This window comes from Corylus avellana, chromosome ca1, assembly GCF_901000735.1.
Source record: "Corylus avellana chromosome ca1, CavTom2PMs-1.0".
Lineage (NCBI taxonomy): Eukaryota > Viridiplantae > Streptophyta > Magnoliopsida > Fagales > Betulaceae > Corylus > Corylus avellana.
Genome location: NC_081541.1, coordinates 8,109,818 through 8,129,578, shown reverse-complemented (window position 1 = coordinate 8,129,578; position 19,761 = coordinate 8,109,818). Strand labels below are relative to the sequence as shown.

Sequence of the window (19,761 nt, the reverse complement as noted above, 5' to 3'; positions counted from 1 at the left end):
CACTACAAAGCAGATAGTGGTGACTAATTGCACCAGCTGGTCTGAAATGAAAAGTAAGCAAACAAACATGGCCTAAAATGGCCTAACCAAGAAGAGCCAAAACTGAACACAAATAATTCAACTTTTGAGTCAAGCCAGAACTGAACCAGAGTACTAAACAGGAGAAAAACGATACATACAAGGAGAGCTCATTTACCGGAAACATGAGCAAGCAGCAAATATATATCCAGTTGACAAATATTATCCGCAACAGCCAATCAATCCCATAGTCAATTTATGATTCCAGAGACTTTAGCACCAGTAACAGTCAGAAGTAGGCAAGAGCATGAAAGGGGCCAACCCAGTACTAAACATTCGATCTCATATATAAAAAAAAAAATTAAATAATATATAGACTATTTGACGAAATCCGCAGACAAATGAAACAGAACTGTGCACAGGCAGAAAATCCGACACCAAAAAAACACAGTTTATTTGCTCAAGTCTCTGGAGCTGGGGCGGGAGCCTTCAGAAGTGGCTGGAGAGCCTTGACAACAATGCTCATATTTGGCCGGAACTCAGCCTCGTACTGCACACACAATGCTGCCACAGCTGCCAGCTGCATTTGCCACACAGACACCACAACCACATTGTAAGCTACTACTTAAAGAAAACAAGGGTGAGTTCATGCATGTGCGTGAGAGAGAGAAAGAAGAGAGACCTTAGCAACTCCTTTAGGAGGAAATTCTCCCTTCAGTTTTGGATCCACACACTGTTTAACTTTGTCTTCGCTCAACCTTGGAGTGGCCTATAAAAATGAGTTTCATTGTAAACCAATGCCAAATCTGAAAGAGAACTGATAAAAAAAAGAAAAGAAAAAAGCACATAACAAAGAAAGGGAATACAAATATGTCAAATAATAACACTGAAAGAAACTAGGCTGACAAACTCACCCAAGTCACAAGACTCTGTTGGCCACGAGGCATAGTATGATCAACAGGCTTCCTCCCAGTCAGAAGCTCCAGAAGAACAACCCCAAAGCTGTACACATCACTCTTCTGAGTCAACTGTCCAGTCATTGCATACCTGCAAATTGTTTTACAGGACAAATTACTCAAAATACTTCATAGCCATACTTCTCTTGTGATGAAAAAATAAAATAACGAACAAGTGAAAGCTGCTATGTGTTTACTTCAGAACCAATTACACCACCATGTGTTGCTATCAAAGAACCAATCTGTCTGGTTATCATACAAATTTACTTAACAAGCCAAAAACATCATTGTGGTGGGTCTTTGGAAAATCAGCTGCTACAGACACTTTAGAACAGTTTTTATAAGTAATGTTGTATATATCAAAAAGGACAGAGGGGTGCAATCCTAGTACACAAGAAATATACAAGAAAACGCCTAATACTAGGGAGAAAATAGATATAGATATAGATATGTCCATAATCATAAAACTACACCTAAACTACTTTCACTAACAATTACATTCATGATGAGACAATTATATTTACGTGATTAACATAGCACTCCAACTTGTGCAGGTATCAAAAGCAATGTCAGTCAAAACTACCCTAGTACTTTGATCTGGCATGCTGAAATTAGAATAAAGTAACAAGTTTTCAGGGAAAGTGCCCAAGCTGGACTACTAAAAGCCATTCAAACACATCTTTAAAATTAATTTAAGCTACAATAAACCATAAGAGGTTAGGCTCTTTCAAAATGGCAACCAAATTAATTTTGAGCAGGTGTCACCATAATGAAGCTACCAAAGAAGCTCCAAAGAAAGACCTCTCAAAATAATTTTAAAAAGGATAACATGAATATTTCTTTTAACAAAACCTTTTATATTTCTGTTTTCTGAAACATATTAAGTTCGATCCCGGAGATGGGTCTAAAATCAGATTTTGGGATGATGTTTGGTGCGGAGAAATGATTCTTAAGGAAGCTTTCCCAGGCCTATACAACATAGCCAATGAAAAAGAAGCATCCATTGCTGACAACTTGGAGCTTATGGGTGGAACTACTCAATGGAATGTTAGTCTCTTTCGGTTGGTCCATGATTGGGAATTGGAAGTGCTAGCTTCATTCTATACTCTGTTATATTCGCACAGAATGAGTAGGGGAGGGGAAGACAAAATTTGGTGGATTCCGTCCAGAAAAGGGAAGTTTGATGTTAGATCCTTCTACAATACCCTGGTATGCAAAGAGGAGAGCCCTTTTCCTTGGAAGAGTATTTGGCGCACCAAGGCACCTTCGAGAGTGGCTTTCTTCACTTGGACAACGGTGTTAGGGAAGATCCTTACCATTGATAATCTCAGGAAAAGGAATCTTATCGTGATCAATAGATGTTGCTTGTGCAAAATTGATGAAGAGACTATTGATCATCTTTTCCTTCATTGTGAGATTGCTCGTTCCTTATGGCATGCCATCTTTAGCAGATTTGGTTTGTCTTGGGTTATGCCTAGCAAGGTGGCGGGTTTATTTGCTTGTTGGTGGTCGGGAGGTCGCTCTAGAAGTGCCGTTATTTGGAAAATGGTTCCTTTATGCATTGTGTGGTGTTTATGGTTAGAAAGGAATGAGAGATGCTTTGAGGATTCTGAAAAATCTTTGGAGGAACTCACGGCTTTCTTTTTCTATACGCTTTACTCTTGGACAACTGCTTGGCTTGCTCCCGTAGTGATTAGCTATCTTGATTTCTTTGTTTTTTTCTCTTCTTCTAGTTAGACATTTCCCTTGTATACTCCATGTGTACTAGGGTTGCGCCCTTCTGCGCTTTTTGTTATATAAATATTACTTATCAAAAAAAATATTTCTGTTTCCGAAACCTTTTAACTGATTCTCTAAAGAAAGCCTGTTCCAACAGCTAATTCTTTCTTCTGTTTCTATTTCATCTAAAAAAACCAATGCAAATGGATAAAACCAAGTAAAGGCAGACCTACAGAAGAAGGGCAATAGAGACAGCATCAAATGCAATCAGTGAAATATTTGTTCCCCATCCTCATGTCATTCCTATAATGTGCTCCTCTGATTAATATCAGCTATATTTGATAGCTACTTGTTTTTGTTTATTGAAATAAAAACAAGGTAGATTAATTTTTCTTTTGTTTTTTGGGATTGTGAGGTGAACCAAAGGGGAAGGAGAGGGAGAGAGTGAAAATTGAACGGGTGACATCCACCTTATGAGGGTGGTCCCCAGCTAAGTGTGCTTCCAACCCGCAAGATTTGATCCCTCTTAAGGTAATCTCCTCTATTAGACTAGTCTTCTGGGCTTATAAGCTGCCCCTTGCATTAAATGTTTCAAGGTATCAACCGTACTGATGTTAATTCAGGTCAAGCATTACTGTAGTGATTCAGGTCTTAGATAATATTTCGAAACCTAATAGTTTGAAGTTATATAGAGCACTCAAAATGAAAAGAAATGCATTTAGGGATGGAGGCATTGGCCTTAATAAAGATAAATTGAAGAAAAATGAGGAAGGGCAGTAATTGACAGCTGTAACAATATAACTGAAGTCACATGAAAAGCTGAACTGATCCCTAGTGATTACATAGGGGGTTTGCAGCAGTCTGTAACATGAAAGTAAACGCAGCATAAAACCATCTAAACAAGTATTTTGTTAAAAAATACAACTATAAGAGATGGCCAAATAAACACAAGAGAAAGAGAGTTTCAGAAACGTTACTCTGGAGCATGATAACCAAAGGTTCCCAAAACTCTAGTAGAATGGAGGCGAGCAGCCATGTCCGGAGCCTGATTTGAAAGGTTAAAATCCGCAATCTTGGCTTTGAAGTCTTCAAAGAGAAGCACATTGCTGGATCTGATATCTCTGTGTATTATAGAAGGTTGAACCTTCTCATGTAGATATTCCAATCCCCTTGCTGCATCAACTGCAATTCTAACGCGTTGAATCCAATCAAGTGTTGGACCTGGTTGTGCCCCTTGAACTCCCTTCCTGCCTGTGATTGTCAAACACAAAACACATCAATGTCCATTTTCTACAATACTTCTTCCTGTGAATTTAGATTGCATATTTAAAGTAGGACAAGCTGGCTTTGCACTACCATGCAATATGTCATGTAATGATCCCATGGTTGCAAACTCGTACGCAAGCACACGGATATTTCCCTCCACACAGTAACCAAGCAACTCAACAAGATTTTCGTGCTTCAATCTAGAAACCATGGAAACCTAATATAAAAAATATCAATGCTGTCAGATCTGCCCAGAAACTAAAAGCAAAATCATATATCAAACTGAATTGCTTTACCTATAAAGATAAGATAGTGATTCTATAATTGTTTATGTTCAAAACACACCTGTGCCAAAAACTCAGGATTTGACTCGGGTTCTGATGAAACATCAAGCTTTTTCACTGCCACAGCTTTCCCGTTACTTAGATTCGCATAATAGACTCTCCCATATGATCCTTCACCAATCAAGGCCTTTGATCCAAAATTATCAGTCTTTTCTTTCAGTTCATCCAGAGACAGTGGAGGCACTTCAATGGGTGGTGCTGGCTTTTGCACTTCAGATTTGACAGGAGCTGCCACCCTAGAGCCTTTTTGGTGCCCTAAAAAGCACAAAAAGTTGAAATACAAGCAGCATGAAAGAACAAAAGAATGCAAAATTTATCTGCTCAGGCACTTCAATGGTTTGATTAAATTAGAGCAGTGATTTGGCAAAAGTGAAATGAAGCATGGCATTCAAATAATGCAGATAAGTTTCCTGCAGCAGGCGATTATGATGGTGACAAAAGCTTTGAGGTGACGGTGGCCTAAAGAGTAGAGATTGAAGAATTTTGGCAAAACTGGATGCTGAATGTTCAAGTGTAAAATGCATTCCAACCAGCATTCCAAAAATGCTACAAATCTGAAAACTCATATCTAAGCTGTTCTTATTCAATAATATATAGAAAGAGTTCAACATCAGAGGGCTCAAATCCCAAACCCAATCTTCTACATCCAATTCAAGACCCACCCAGCATTATGAAGTTCATGATCACAGAATTTATAGAACATTACTAGATCAACTACTAGAGGTTCTAGGTAAGACCAAATGACTTCAGAATTCCCAAATGCCAGATCATTATTCCAGCCTTCCAACTTCTCATTTTCAGTTAGAACCAGAAACATAACCACAAATGTTACAGACAATGGGGAAATACCAAGATGTTTCAGATGGACCAAACCATTAATTTACTTCCAACCTCTATTACTATAACCAAATTAGTAGGAATGTTTTGTTTTCCTTTTTGCATGAGGCAAATTTGCACAAGCATATAAAGCGAGAGTTGAGGCAACATACCACCATCTGCATGATTCGCAGGGCTTTTCAGGTGCTCGTTTTCATTTGAGGGGTAAGACTCATCTACTTGACAAGTACAACAGAGCCACCTACGCATCCTGACTCTCTTACTCAAATATAGATTGTCCTCAGCACTAGTATTCTCCAGACGAATAAAGTAACCAGGGGGACGCACATGTGCCTGCCATCAAATAGTCACTGAACATTTAGCATCTCAACTTAATAGTTAAAACCTAAAACCAACATAACTAATATAAAAAAATAAAAAATAAAAAAAGCTAATGGGGTCCTACAATAGTGGTAGAGGGGCCAGTAGTAAAGATGGGTAAGGCTTTGGATACAGTTTCTGCTAGCACCTGATAACTTATTTAACCCAAGAAAAAAAAAGCAAAAAAAGTAAGGAAGATGATACAGGAAACTTAGCTATTTTCTGAGATGGCAATAAGCCTTAAATATATTGGGGAAAAAAAGAAGAAGAAATTCCAGCCTTTAAACCCTAGGAGCAACCTTCTTAACCTACAATAGAAAACATTTGATGAATCCACCTTGGTTGCTTATACATTCATTTTGAACCACCTTCCAGTGCCTCAAAATAATTAATCAACTAATATAGGAAAATGCCAAATGCAACTTGCCACAGTTACTGTGACGAAAACAATATTAAAAAAACTACAGTAATGCTCTTCAACATTAAACATTAGAACTACTACTGATTTGGGTATCAGATATAATTTTTAAAAACTCCTATAACGCGAGAAAGCAAACTAACAATTTTCTTAATCTGGAACCCGAAAATGAATATGATATTTTGATTTATTTTAATTTTAAATTTTGATAAAACCTGGCGCTGAATTAGCAGGGATTAAATCACAAATTTGTTCCCGTGATAACAAAAAAGGAAAGCACTAATCTACGTACCAAAACCCAAAAGACTACGTAATAATTCTACAAAGCTTCTTTCACAATTTACAATAAATAAATAATCAAATTACCACAAACATAAGCAAATATAAACTAACAATAAAAATTGCAAAACAAAACACAACATGAAAAGAAAATTTCCATATCAATTGAAATTGCAAAACTCTCGCATCCCAAAATTCACACACCAATACCGATTCAATAAAGAACAAAGTTCCTCCATATCCTGGAAAGAAATCTAAGAAATGGAGCAAGACCCATTAATCCTTACCACTAAACCACGCCGAGGACAATCTCCAGCTTCCATAAAGAAAATCCACAAACAAATTTCAAAATTAACAATGCCACCGAGAGAACAAACACAACCCAGAAACAAACGGATCACAATTCAATCAATTCCCAAGCAAAAGAATCAAACAATTCAGCAAAATCAAACAAAGAAACCCTAAGATGAGGAAAACCAAACAAAGAGAAAAATGGGAATTGATTGAATTGTGAGATTGTGGAAAGGAAAGAGAAAGGAAGGGGTCAAATAAGGCAGAGGCAATGACAGATGGGAAGAGACCGAGATTAGGCCAAAACAGGCCTTTAGATCGGAACCGAAATTACAGGATTAGGCATAACAGAAAAGAAATTGGATCGCGGAGAAAACTGAAAATTGAAGAAAGGAAAAAAGAAAAAGAAAAAGAAAAATATAATACCTCTTTGGCTTTCTCTCTCTCTCACTCTCTATTTGTCCTTCTCTCCTCTTCTCTTCTCTCTCGCTTTATCTCTCCACAACCAGCCAGGTGCTGAGTCTTGTGGTCTTCTCTATATACGGTAGAGGTTTCGTTTTGCTTTTGCTTTTGTGGGGAGGTTGAGACAGAGAGGCAACGCGGGGAGAGACCTTTATCCCTTTTTCTCCCTGCCTGCAAAGTGATTTACAAGAAATTGCACAATACAAATAGAATAGCTCTCTCTCTCTCCCTCTCTCTCATTTTTTTATTATATATATATATATATATATATATATATAGGGTGAAGGGAAATGCTTATTGCTCTTATCTTATTTTCTTGCTGTGAATATTATTTTTTAAAAACTCAGTAAAAAAATAAATATCACTTTCCTTTTTGGTTTTTTTCAAAAAAAAATAATAATAATATCCACGTAGAATTACGAGGACATTAGGAGAGCGTGTTAACATTCCCTCTTTTAAATTATCATTTCTTTCTTTTTGTATATATTTTCTCGAGGAAGAATGCTACTGTTCTTCCTGATGTTTTCTACTTTTCTTAGTGTTTTCTTTATCTTATGAGAATATTATTTTTTTAAAAAGCAAAAGAAAAAAAAAAATCATTCATATTTTTATTTATAGAAATGATTTACGTCCATATTTTATTTTTATCTCATCGTACAAATTCAATAGATCAATCATTAGATTTATAGACTCTACACAAATTTAATAGTAGATTCATCAATTCAATATAGGAATGGTTAAAATATGATTAAAAATGAATGAATTTTATCATTTCTTCAACATGAAGTATAGCATTTATCTGTTTTCTCATCCAAAATCAGTCAATTTTTCTTACCCAATTCGGCCTTTAAGTTGAATGAAAAATAAATAAATAGAAATGACTCATTAATTACCGTTTTATGTCAAAAAATTCTTAAACGTAAAAATATATATAAAACGCACCAAGCACGTAGGCAGGCATACTCCAATATTCCTCATATTAGCTTTTAACATAAAAGAAAAAAAAAAATATATATATATATATATATATATTCGAAAATTTACTCCATGAGTCAATTAAAATGACAATAAAATTTTCACTGTCAATATTTTTTAACAGCAGTTAGGGCCATTCAAAATACACTGTTTTATCTGATTAAAATATTAATTTAATTTTAAAAAATTAAATCTAAAAATTAAAAAAAATTAAAAAAAAAAATGAAAAAGGTGGCCAGGGGTGACAGGGTGGCTTACGGGTCGCAGGCCACCCCAAACCAACCATGGGATGGCTCAAGCTTATTATCATTTCAATTGATCCAGACAATAAATTTAACAAAAAAAAAATTAGATAATTTTAAATTTTAAAAAGTTGACTCAAAAGACTTATTATACAAATTTTTTTTTAATCTAAACAGATGTAAATAATTTAGTCATTTCATATGTATGTACTTTTTAATTTGTTTTGACCTATTGTAAATGTTTTTGTTGGCAGAAAAGAATGGTGGGCCTGAAGAAGGTGAAGGAAGTGGTGTTATGTGTCTGGAATATGCTGATTTGGAATAAAGTAAATGATTTGACGGTGCTTTTTCCTATTTGGGATCGTTTGCACTGCTGGCCTTTTTCTTTTTCCGTTGTTATTATTATTATTTTTAAAAAATATACTCATTAGTTTTGGTTGGTTAAGGCATCTATGTTAGTTCTTTTTGGTAGTGGTTGGAGATATTTATCATTTCATTCTTTCTAATTCATATTTTAAATTCTCTCCCTCCTTTATTATCCGTACATAAAATAATCACTTTCAGCTCCTCAAATCCATTAAATTCTAAAACTAACTGTTTTTTCTCTTGGGAGAATCAGAAGCATATCAACTACTTGGTTTGCTTTGTTTCTATTTGTTGTACTTAAAAAATAAAAAAATAAGAGAAAATACAATTTACCTTTTGAACGATCCGTCCATTTGTATTTACAGTACTTTTAAACTTAATGTTTAAAAAGTGATATTTTACTTCCCAACATGTTTGACATTGACACTTGACCCTCATGAAGTACACTTTACCTCATGAAATATTTTGAGTTAATACTTTACTCCCGAAGTAATTAAGTTTTGAGGGGATAAAGTGTCAACTCAAGGGGTAAAGTGTAGTTTATGGGGATCAAGTGTCAATATCAGATACTTGAGGGATAACGAGTCACTTTTTAAAAATTAAAATTAAAAGTGCAAATGAGTTGATAGTTTAAACGGTAAAGTGTATTTTACCCTAAAAAATTTAAAAAAAAACTATTAAAAAGTTTTTTTAACACCCTACAAGATAACGTGTTAATAAGAAGTTGTCAAAAAAATTATAAATCTAACATTTTCCCAAATTATAATTAACATCACAGCAACTTTTATCCCACAATTTTATCCCACTTTTTTTATTTTTATTTTTATTTTTATTTTTTATTTTTAGCTCACCTTATTAATGATGCAGTGCTAATCAACTCTAGATTTTTTTTTATTTTTTTTTTTTGAAAAAAATATAAAATCAATTACTCACAAGTAACTCCACGTGATATCAAAATAAATTCAGAAACTTCCACAGTCAAATTCCACCAACTAATTTAACAAATTTTGTTAATAACATTTACTGAAATGAGACACGTGTTACAATTTTATTGGTTCTAACATTTCACGATCAAAAATTGTATTGGTTCCAATGCTTTATTTGGTTGTGAAGACAATTGTGTTTTTGACATATTTAAAGGATCTCTGAGTTTATTTTGAAAGCATAGGAAGCTAATTGCAAATAAGATAAACCACTAATTTTGTATTTTTCCCCCTTTCTTTTAAACAAAGATTGATCAAGAGCTGATAAATAGTGTCATATCAACAAAGTGAGATAAAAATGTAATACATAACATTTCCTTTTTCATATTACATAAAGGCAAGCGAAAAAAAAAAAAAAAATAAAAAAAAAAAATAAAAATAAAAATCACTATTTGTTCAAAAAATTAAATGAAAGCAAATTTTAGTAAGCTAAACAAAGTGGTACTTTCTGAAGAATAGTTCCCAAATGCAGTCGAACCTCCATTCCTAACAATCAATCATCAAATTGTTTGGAATAAAACGAAAATCAAATAACACGCTGCCTAGTTTTGCAAATAGTACAAATTCACAATGAAGTAAAACGACAATAAAACAAAAGTCTGCCTAGGGTCTGTCGCTGAAGCTTGTACATACCAATAAACCAGACAAAAACCGTAACAGAATACCAAAAATTCTTTGCACTTTTGTACAATCCACAAGAAATCACATGGCCATGATTCTGATCGTTTGATTGTGTAGGCACCATACAAAATAGCTCCTCAAGCAGACACAGCTGTTTTTTCGGCCGGATTCTTAACTGGGGGCCTTTCCTTGAAACCTAACATCTTATTTAATGCACCAATGTAGGCCTTGACACTGGAAACAACAATATCCATTCCAGCCCCATTTCCACTGGCACCATAAAAAAAAAAAAATAGACAGATTTATGTGCTGTGAATCTGGGGTTTAAAGAACACTATATGCAATCTAAAGAGAAAAAACATTATTTAAGTGCCATACCTAAATGTCCGTTGTACCGTTTCTCCGGTATAGGCATTGGTAGCTGTGTGATTGTTTTCCCCACGAATTAAAACACGAGTGGTAGCAATTGCATCAATGCCTTCTGTGACTGCATTCATGGAGTATTCAAGAAGGGTTGCCGGTTCCTGCATACAAAGGTAAAGAAGAATCCTTAAATACATAAATCATGCTAGATAATTGTAGAACAAGCTTAAGCTAAGATAACGTTTACAATATGGAAAACAAATCAAGATTTGAGAATATTTTTCTCAAAATGATTTCTATTTGAAGTTATCTTCACTGGCCAATCCCATGAATGCCACAAGATTTAACAATCAACAAGTTGAATACCATGACCATGATATATTTCAGCTTCTTCAGGAAAAAGAGCATCTTTGTAATCTTAGATCATAATGATTTCCCACCTCCACAATACAGGCTAAACAGATCATAATGATTTGTCCAGGAATACTCGCACACAACTTTCAATGTCTAAAATAAACTTTTGGTGAAGTACAACACTATTGACTTTGATCTCAAACCTTCACAATGAGATCAACGGCCTTATAAGCTGAATCTACTGGTCCTGATCCAACTGAACAAGCAACATGCTCTCTTCCATCAGCATCAAGGAGTTTAACAGTAGCCGTAGAAAGACCAAGAGTTCCACAAGTAACCTGCGTATTAGGTTCACATCAATTGGAGACAACTCCATTGAAACAAACTAAATTGGACAATGAACAGAAAACTTGAAAGCAAATTCCAAATTTACCTGCAGATCATGAAGTTTCCACACAATTTCTGGCTGAAAAACTTCATCAGATACCAGTGCTCTTAGGTCAGCATCAGTAACTCTCTGGGACATTGGCAAACTATACATAAGAACGAGGTAAAGACAACTTATAAGGAATAAAAAACAAGGATGCGTGCATGAACAACAGGAATGCTTACTAACATGTCTAAACAGGTCACAAATCATATATATAATAATGAGATATAGCCACTTCATAAGAAACAAAAAACAAGGATTTGCAAGCATGCACGCAGGAATACATGTCAACATATCTAAACATGCATATTACAAAAAAACAAGGATTTGCTCCTACTCACCTTTTTCTGATCAGCTACTGCTTTGAAACGCCAAAATATATTCTCAACCTGCTCATTGCCAATCTCATACCCAAGCTGAAACAACATGCAAACGAAGTGTCAATGCTTAATAGCAAAGAAAAAGGTAATATAATAAACTAAGTACAATGGTCCAAACAGCAGAGTACCTCTTCAAGTCGCTTTTTCAACGCGTGGCGTCCACTGTGTCATTACATTGAATGAAAAAGAGGGAAAAAAAAGAAAGAAGTGAAATGAAAAGAGTTCAGATTATGAGAAAAAGAATTTCTCAACAACATTTGCTCTCATGTAAACAGCCATAAGTACAACTGTAGCATCCTACATTATGAAAGAACAGAGAAAAGAAGAATGACATATTAAGACTTGATGTCTATTTCTGAGATAAGTGGTTGATCCTAGGAATTATTTGTTTATAGTTTAGAAAGGGTGGATCAATTAGCCCAAAAGCAGAATAGCTAGCTTTGAAACAAATTTGTCAGCTAAAAGATGATGATGCAACAGTCACAGTGTGAATAGCATTTGTGGACAGTAACCATAATCAGTATTTTCTGTTTGTTAATCTTATTAGGGTTAAATGGTTTAGGGTTTTGAAGATTCAGATTTCAGGAAAGAATAGGTCTAAATTTCTAGAGTTCACTAGAAAATTATTAAGAATTTCATAAGGAAAACAAAGGCAAACCTAAACATCAACCCTATGCACTGGTGGAGCTAGGGTTTATACCTTAAGGGGCCAAACTAATATATAGAAAGCTGATAAACAAAGAAACAAACAACCAAGAAATAGGTACACACTGAAAATTCCCTATAGTTTCGGGATAGGGAAAATTCCAAGATATTATCAACTCTCCTTTATGGAAACTTCTAAGCCAATGCCTAAGCTGGGGCCAACGCCTAAGCCAAGGTCAGCTCAAGGCCCATGCATGCAAAGTCCAGCTCAAGGCCCAATTGCGAGGTTGAAGGCTCCTAACACAAAAAGGTAAGGCGTCGATGGACTTAGAGGGTTCTCGGCCCAAATTTACCTTTAAACCCAAACTACATTTGCTAGGTTCGCACCTAAAGAAGGGATCGGGTTTGGGCCGAAGAAGGCCATGGGTTTGGGTCATACCTGTGACCCGAGGGTGTCCACCTCATCTGGTGGCCCCGCCACCGCTTCACATCTCCAGTTAGCCACTACGGCTACCATTCCTGGCGAGTATGTCCCTTCTAGCACCCTTGTTGGTCCATTTGTCGAGCTTCAACGTAGGCTGGAGGAGGGAGGAAGAACAAAGGCTAGATTCTTGTGGGGCAGAGTCGATGAGGAGTTAAAATTCCACCTAGTCTGTTGGTCTAAGATTTGTACCCCGATTTCCTCGGGCAATTTGGGGATTCAAAATTTGCTCTTGTTTAACCAAGCATTTTTGAGAAAGTGGTTATGGTGATATGCCAAGGAGATGAAGCCTTTGTAGAGATTGGTGGTGGAAGTTAAACTTGACAGATTGTGGAGCGGATGGTGCTCCAATGCAGCATATTGGTCCTATGGGGTCAGGATGTGAAAATACATTAGGAGGGGATGAGGGGAGTTCTCTAGATTTGTGAGGATTGAGGTGGGAATGGCGTGTGGTGTGGAGATCAAACCTCGAATGAAGCTTTCCTAGTGTTGTTTTCTACTGCTCGCCATAAGGAGGCCTCAATGGAAAATCATGTGCAGTTTTCCAACGACTTGTTACAGTGGAATGTCTCCTTCATCTTTTGTACTCTCTTTACTTATCAAAAAAAAAAAAAAAAAATTCTTTTGTACTCTCTTGGGTTGAGCCAAGGTTGACGAGGATAGAATGTGTTGAATCCCTTCCAAAAGGTGAAGGTTCAAAGTCAGATAATTTTAACAGGCGAAGCCATTGGCTAGTAAGAGAGGCCAATTTGTAAGCCACCATAATATAGAAGTCTGGGGTAAGGTTCCCTTGTTAGGACAAGACGTATTTGGCGGGAAAGCAATTTTATTAAACCCGTGAGGCGACTATTATGTTCAAATCCATTTATGTTTGGATGGCTGCTCACAATAGTCCTCTATTTTCTAATTTTCTAGAGTTTCTGGATTTGTGTTCTTCTTCTTCTCCCTAGTTGGGCATCACTTATGTATACTCCTAGTGTATTTGGGTTGCGCCCTTCTGCATTTTCTAATAAAATTGAATTACTTATAAAAAAATCAACAATTTTATTAAACTTGTGAGGAGATGTCCCTCATAGTCTTGGGATGATAATGATAATTGGTGGGTAGAACATAGTTTTCTTCACTTTTTCTTAGTGGGAACTAAAAAAACTTGAAAGGCGCCAACACGAGAAAAGGAGTTTTGCATAATGAAATGCACCATACCTAAGTTTTCCAAGGACAATACCAGCTTCGTTGGATCGTTCGAAACCAATATCTTCAGGAGCTATTATTTCATATGTGCCTTTGTGTTTAAGCATTCCATCCTACAAAACAAAAAGCTTTGTTGACATAAGTCCTCATACCATAACTTCAATAAGCTGCTTTAACTTATGGAAAAATAAAAACCATGTTGTACTTTGCATGATAAGTTTTTAACTTCAATAGCCTTAGAAAGACACTAAATAAGACATAGGAAATAATATTCGCTTGGAAGGCTGGTGGGTTCTATGTGAACCTATGATGCTTTATTTTCCTAATTGGAGATCTTACCTTTCGTAATCAAAAAGTCCTCTAAATAATTATAGAAGCTACCATAGTCAACAGTTTTTCCTTTTATTAGTCTAGCAATTGTCAAACAAAGAATAAACTAGAAGAAATATGGGCAAGCGGAAGAAAAAAAGTATCAATACAACCATAACGCCCCAAAATAATAAACCACTGTACAAAACACTCCCCCCCAAACTCAAACACATAGGTCATTAGAGTAATGCTAGACACACTCCCAGTTCCTTACACCCATTTCCACACTCCCAGTTCATTAGAATGAATCTTTATTGGATTTTAATCCAATAAAAGCCCGGAGTGTGAAATGGGTGTGAGGAAGTGGGAACATGTGTCGCATTACTCATGTCACTAGTGCCAAGCTTGTTCCATAAATGATATACTAATTCTCGAAAGCTCTCTCGTCAGCAGGGCCACGCAGGAGTCGATAGCAAAGGTGCTTGTCCAGGAGAAGCAAACTGTCAACTTCTAATAGCAGCTGATTATATCTTATATAAAATAAAGCATGCACCTTTAGGAAATAAATACACTGTCAAGAATATAAAAGTGAAGAAATGTAACTGGCAAGGATGGAGACAATGATATAAAATGCAAAACCCAAGAAAACTTGAAACACTCTTTTTAGGAGGGAGAAAGCAAGATAGGAAGGCAGCTAACATATATACATATATATATACATATTATAAGATTTCGTTACTTCAGATGTTCTTGAAGAAACACCCTTTTCCTATCAAGAGCAAGCCATGACAGATTGCTTGCAAGCCACATCCTACTGCTGTTCAAAATGAGGTAAAAAAGGTAAGGAACAGCGATAGAGATAATAAGCTTATAACTACCTGATGGATACCACTTTCATGAGCAAATGCATTAGCACCAACAATAGCTTTGTGTGGCTGAACATGCATCCCAGTGTACTCTTCTACCTAAAAAGTTATGTTGTCAAGTATCAGAAGAGCATTCAACCAACTAGGAAAAATAGGTGTAATTATGCATTATGTGATTGAGAAATTACCATCTTGCTTGTCATATAGATGTGTCGTGGATTAATCCCAGTATAAAGACCTCCAAAGTTCTCCCCATGGCATTTTAAGGTCATTACAACCTACAAATTTTGTAAGCATGCTAAAGCAACTTAAACAACAAAACAGATCAATGGCAAAGAGAACAATTACACAATTTTTTTTTTTTTTTTGGATAAGTAATCATAGAACAATTACACAATATAAAAGGATATGAAGATAATTAGCTAGGAACAAATCCTTTACAAATGATAAATAACTTAAAAACTAAGTAGTTTTTTTGGTTTTATTGCTAAGTTACAGATGCACCCAATGGATTTTGAACCCAAGCTCTTACCTTCCAGACTAAGGGGGGAAGAAGTGCCATTTTAGTTAGAGCTCATAGGCTTTAAATTTAGGCATTACAATTTAAAAGGATGAATGATGCAAAAAAAAGAGAGGAGACCATCTCACTTTGCATAGTCTTAAATAACCCAGTTCTGTTTGCTAATGAAGAATGCAAGATGGCATAAATGGCAAACCAAACCAAAGTCCATTCCACACAATTGACAAAAATCTTAAAAGTGAGCGCCAAAAACCTAAAGGATTCAAAAATTGAGACTCTGCCTTGGGCTGGTTGAGAATTTTGAAGGATCATTCTACACAATCTACAAAGATCTTAAAAGTGAGTGCCAAAAACCTGAATGGATTCTAAAATTGAGACTCTACCTTGGGCTGGTAGAGAATTTTGCAGGATCAGATGGCAGATCCCTCACCTACAAGTAACAATTTGCAGATTCTAAAGTATATGCAAGAGTCAAATCCTTCCTGCCCCCATTACTTGCCTTGGTTGTCAACCAATAAATTCACATTTTCTATCTCCTGCACTGTTATCTGTTATTTTAATTTCATCGAATTATCTTGTCCAAGGCTACTTCTGACTACCAAGTCTCCAAATATCAAATATTTTGATTAGTTTAAAAGGGATATTTAAGAGCTTGAGCACTTCACATACTTATTACTCCAATCCTACTCCATAAGCGGCACACATGATAAATTGTGTTAACCGAAGGAATTTTCCATATGTTCTCTATAAGTATTCAAAATGTAATTAAAAGGCAAAAAGCGCAACCCAAACACACTTAAAGCATACAAGAAAAACACCTAGCTAGGAGTCCAAAGGCATCACAAAAGGCATGAAGGCACTATCTTCCACACAGTTGTACTCTGAGTGCTACCAAAAGTCCCCCTCCAACAAGCAAACAAGTCTACTACTAGACCAAGACAACTCAACACGACCGAATATAGCATTCCATAAGGCACAAGCAACCTTACAATAAAGAAAAAAGATGATCAACAGACTACATGCTTCTCTTACACATATAGCACCAATCGACCACAATAATATGCCGCTTTCTAAGGTTATCCATGGTAAGGATCTTCTTTAGGGGGTTCACCAAGCAAAGTAAGCCGCTCTCAAAGGAACCTTAATCCGCCAAATATTCTTTCAAGGAAAGGGAGTGCCATCATTCCAAAGCGAAAGATAGTCAATTTGGAGCTTTCCTATAATCACTTATGAATCTTAGGTTTACCTAGTAAGTAAACAATGTAGGACTTAGCACCCATGAGTATCTTTATAAACCACTTATTCTATGTAGGCTACTCATTTTCTCAATATAGAACTAGGATGTTACACTAACTGCCCAAGTTAGCAACTAGAGCTCACTGAGTCTAGGATTTCTTACTCTTTTTCTAGAATTCCTAGTGCAGGTCAGCCATGCAGTTTTTGAGACTAATGGAATGTCTTGCAAGGAAGGTGGTAAGAACCAACTCAAAGGGATTGAGAAAAGGATTTATAACGTTTAGGTAGATAGGGTAAAACTGAAAGAATATGATTTGGTTAGGAATCAGGTGAAGAAATCAAAAGTAAAAGAAATCCCCAGAGTTACTGAAACAAAGAGTGAGTGAGAAGTACTTGAAGAGCAAAACTAAAAGAAATTGATTTGGTTATGTATCACATGAAGAAATCAAAAGTAAACGAAATGCTCAGAGTTGCTGAAACAAAGAGTCAGAGAAGTCCTTGAAGAGCAAGAGAGAGAGAGAGAGAGAGAGAAGCAAGGATGTGTGGAAATTGAGATCAGAACGAGATGCATTTGAATTTTGATTTCATTTGATGACAATGATTTAATGTAAGTGAATATATACTTGGAGGCCTAACAAGTGTTCTGACTACTGAGGCCTTATACTGTTGTAAGAAGTAAACACTCACCTCCTCTAGTGAAGCATTTCCAGCTCTTTCACCAATGCCATTGATTGTCACTTCCAGCTGCCTCGCACCTGCACATGCACCCTGAACTTGATGAAATGAGACATGAGTGCAATTTGATCATCTTGCCCTGAATAAATAGAGCAAAAGAAAGCAATGGGCTTACCGCTACAGTGTTAGCAGTAGAAAGTCCAAGATCATTTTGGCAGTGAGTTGATATAATAACATTTTCAATTCCGTGGGTATTGGATTTTATGTCAGCAATCAATTTCCCAAATTCATAGGGAACAGTAATACCCACAGTATCGGGAATGTTTAGAGTTGTGGCTCCAGCCCTGATAACTTCTCCCAATATTTCATACAGAAACTCCCTGTCAGATCTGGTAGATTCAAAGAAACAAATAACCATTACACTTTATTTCATTACACTTTATTCTAAAATGAAAAATGGCAAGTGACCAACAATAGAGACGCATCATCATCTACAACAGGATTTTTCATTAGTTTTTTTTCCCACTTTTTTTGGTAGGCAAGAAGTTCATAATTTTAGCAAGATTGGAAAGACCAGTCATTCTTTTCCGTACTATGTGAAACAGTCATATCAGCACAGTAATGGAAACATGGCAATAACTGCATAAGCATTCTCAATAAAATAAAGAGGCTCCCATGTATGAATGAAAAGCATTAACAATAAACTTACATAAGGAGAAGGAGTCCCAAACAAAAACGAGCTAAGCTTTCTCAGAGTTACTGAATGAGTTAAAATCGCTGAGGATCATCTCAAGGAAAATGATTCAGCAGCATGATCCTTTTACATGACAACCCAAATTCCTAATTGAAAATCATATGCACTTGAACAATTTGGTTCCACAATCTAATAATGAACTACCTTTGCCCTTGAATTGTATGACAATGAGTACAGAGCACATTAAGAACTGACCAAAGGGTGATCAATTACAAGTTAAAATAAAGATTAACATTTGAACACGAATGTTTATTTCACAACTCCAGAAAAAGAACTTAGCCAATGGCACAACAATGAAGACCAATTCAAACACCAAACCAAAAATTCTTCTAACTTCTTAGCGGTTTTAGTGATTAAAAGAAAAACAGAAGTGTTAAAGCTTTTTCATAGAATTAGTGAAGAATAAAAACAGGCGAACCTCCCAGCATCCTCGGGGCTAAACTCGACATCGTCGCAGCCCAAACTCCGGGCGAACCTAACCATACGACTGGCAATATCAATCACCTCCTCCTTGGTCTTCCTCAACTTGTATTCCATGTGAATGGGACTGGTGGCAATGAAGGTATGGATCCTGGGCCGCTTGGCGTACTTCACGGCATCCCACGCCGTCCGAATATCCTTCTCATTGCACCGGGAGAGGCCGCAGATGACGGGGACGTACCCGTCCTTATCGACGGCGTTACCGACTTCCTTGGCGATGGTTTTGACGGCCTCGAAGTCGTCCTTGGAGGAGGCGGGGAAGCCGGCTTCAATAATGTCGACACCGAGCTTGGCGAGCTGCCGAGCAATGTCGACCTTCTCCTTGGACGTCAGGGAGGCGCCCGGGGACTGCTCGCCGTCGCGGAGAGTGGTGTCGAAAATGCGGACGTAGTTGGGGTCCGAGATGCGATTGGGGACGTAATCTGGGCGGTTCCTGGTCGTCGACTTTGTTGTTGTTGACGACGGCGGTGGGGCATGTTGGTGGGAACAGGAGACGGCGGTTTTTCTGGGGCAGGCGTGGGGGAGACGTGGGAGTGAGGGTCTTGGGGAGACGTGGTGAGGAATTCTGGTGTAGATGTTGGTATTGGCTGCGGAAATGGAGGCTGTGGGTGTGGAGGAGAATTTGGGAGCTGTGAAAATGGCAGCCATGGCGGAGGAGGGGCGGGGAAAAAATATGTTTTAAGCCCTAAAAAAGAGAGACTGCATGTGTTCGGGTATTTATGGCGGCGCTGTATTAGTCAAGGGATAGGTGGATTTTGGAGGCAGCTGGATTTTGTCCTTTTTTTTTGTGTTAGAATCTCTCAATTCCACGTATGCGAGTGGAAGATTGTGTAGATTCAGATAGGAATGGGAAAGAAAAAGGAGTAGAATTATATATATGATTGGAGGAAATAAAGAATATTCGGACATTTTCCATTGTCATCAAAGGATTATGATCTCA

At 36.7% G+C, this 19,761-nt stretch overlaps 2 protein-coding genes across 3 annotated transcripts; both read right to left on the bottom strand.

The window, feature by feature from the left end:
• Window positions 1–103: 103 nt before the first annotated feature.
• Window positions 104–7,142, bottom strand: LOC132183775 (PTI1-like tyrosine-protein kinase 3). Of its 2 annotated transcripts, none has more exons than XM_059597201.1 (8): window positions 6,915–7,142; window positions 5,293–5,473; window positions 4,305–4,558; window positions 4,050–4,176; window positions 3,671–3,944; window positions 933–1,065; window positions 701–787; window positions 104–598 (listed from the first exon to the last, which is right to left on the bottom strand). In XM_059597201.1, exons 2-8 carry the CDS (start codon window positions 5,387–5,389, stop codon window positions 479–481), a joined length of 1,092 nt encoding a protein of 363 aa, XP_059453184.1. In that variant the 5' UTR covers window positions 5,390–5,473; window positions 6,915–7,142; the 3' UTR covers window positions 104–478. The 2 variants fall into 2 exon arrangements, with proteins under 2 accessions (XP_059453184.1, XP_059453176.1); XM_059597193.1 differs by lacking the exon at window positions 6,915–7,142 and adding an exon at window positions 6,485–6,589.
• Window positions 7,143–10,031: 2,889 nt separating this feature from the next.
• On the bottom strand, window positions 10,032–19,557 carry LOC132178273 (2-isopropylmalate synthase 1, chloroplastic-like). Its single transcript, XM_059590720.1, has 12 exons — window positions 18,760–19,557; window positions 17,763–17,976; window positions 17,600–17,680; window positions 15,345–15,434; window positions 15,169–15,255; window positions 13,994–14,094; window positions 11,793–11,826; window positions 11,626–11,700; window positions 11,288–11,371; window positions 11,058–11,192; window positions 10,516–10,661; window positions 10,032–10,407 (listed from the first exon to the last, which is right to left on the bottom strand). The coding sequence occupies exons 1-12, from the start codon at window positions 19,467–19,469 to the stop codon at window positions 10,275–10,277; spliced, it is 1,890 nt and encodes a 629-aa protein (XP_059446703.1). The 5' UTR covers window positions 19,470–19,557; the 3' UTR covers window positions 10,032–10,274.
• Window positions 19,558–19,761: the final 204 nt, after the last annotated feature.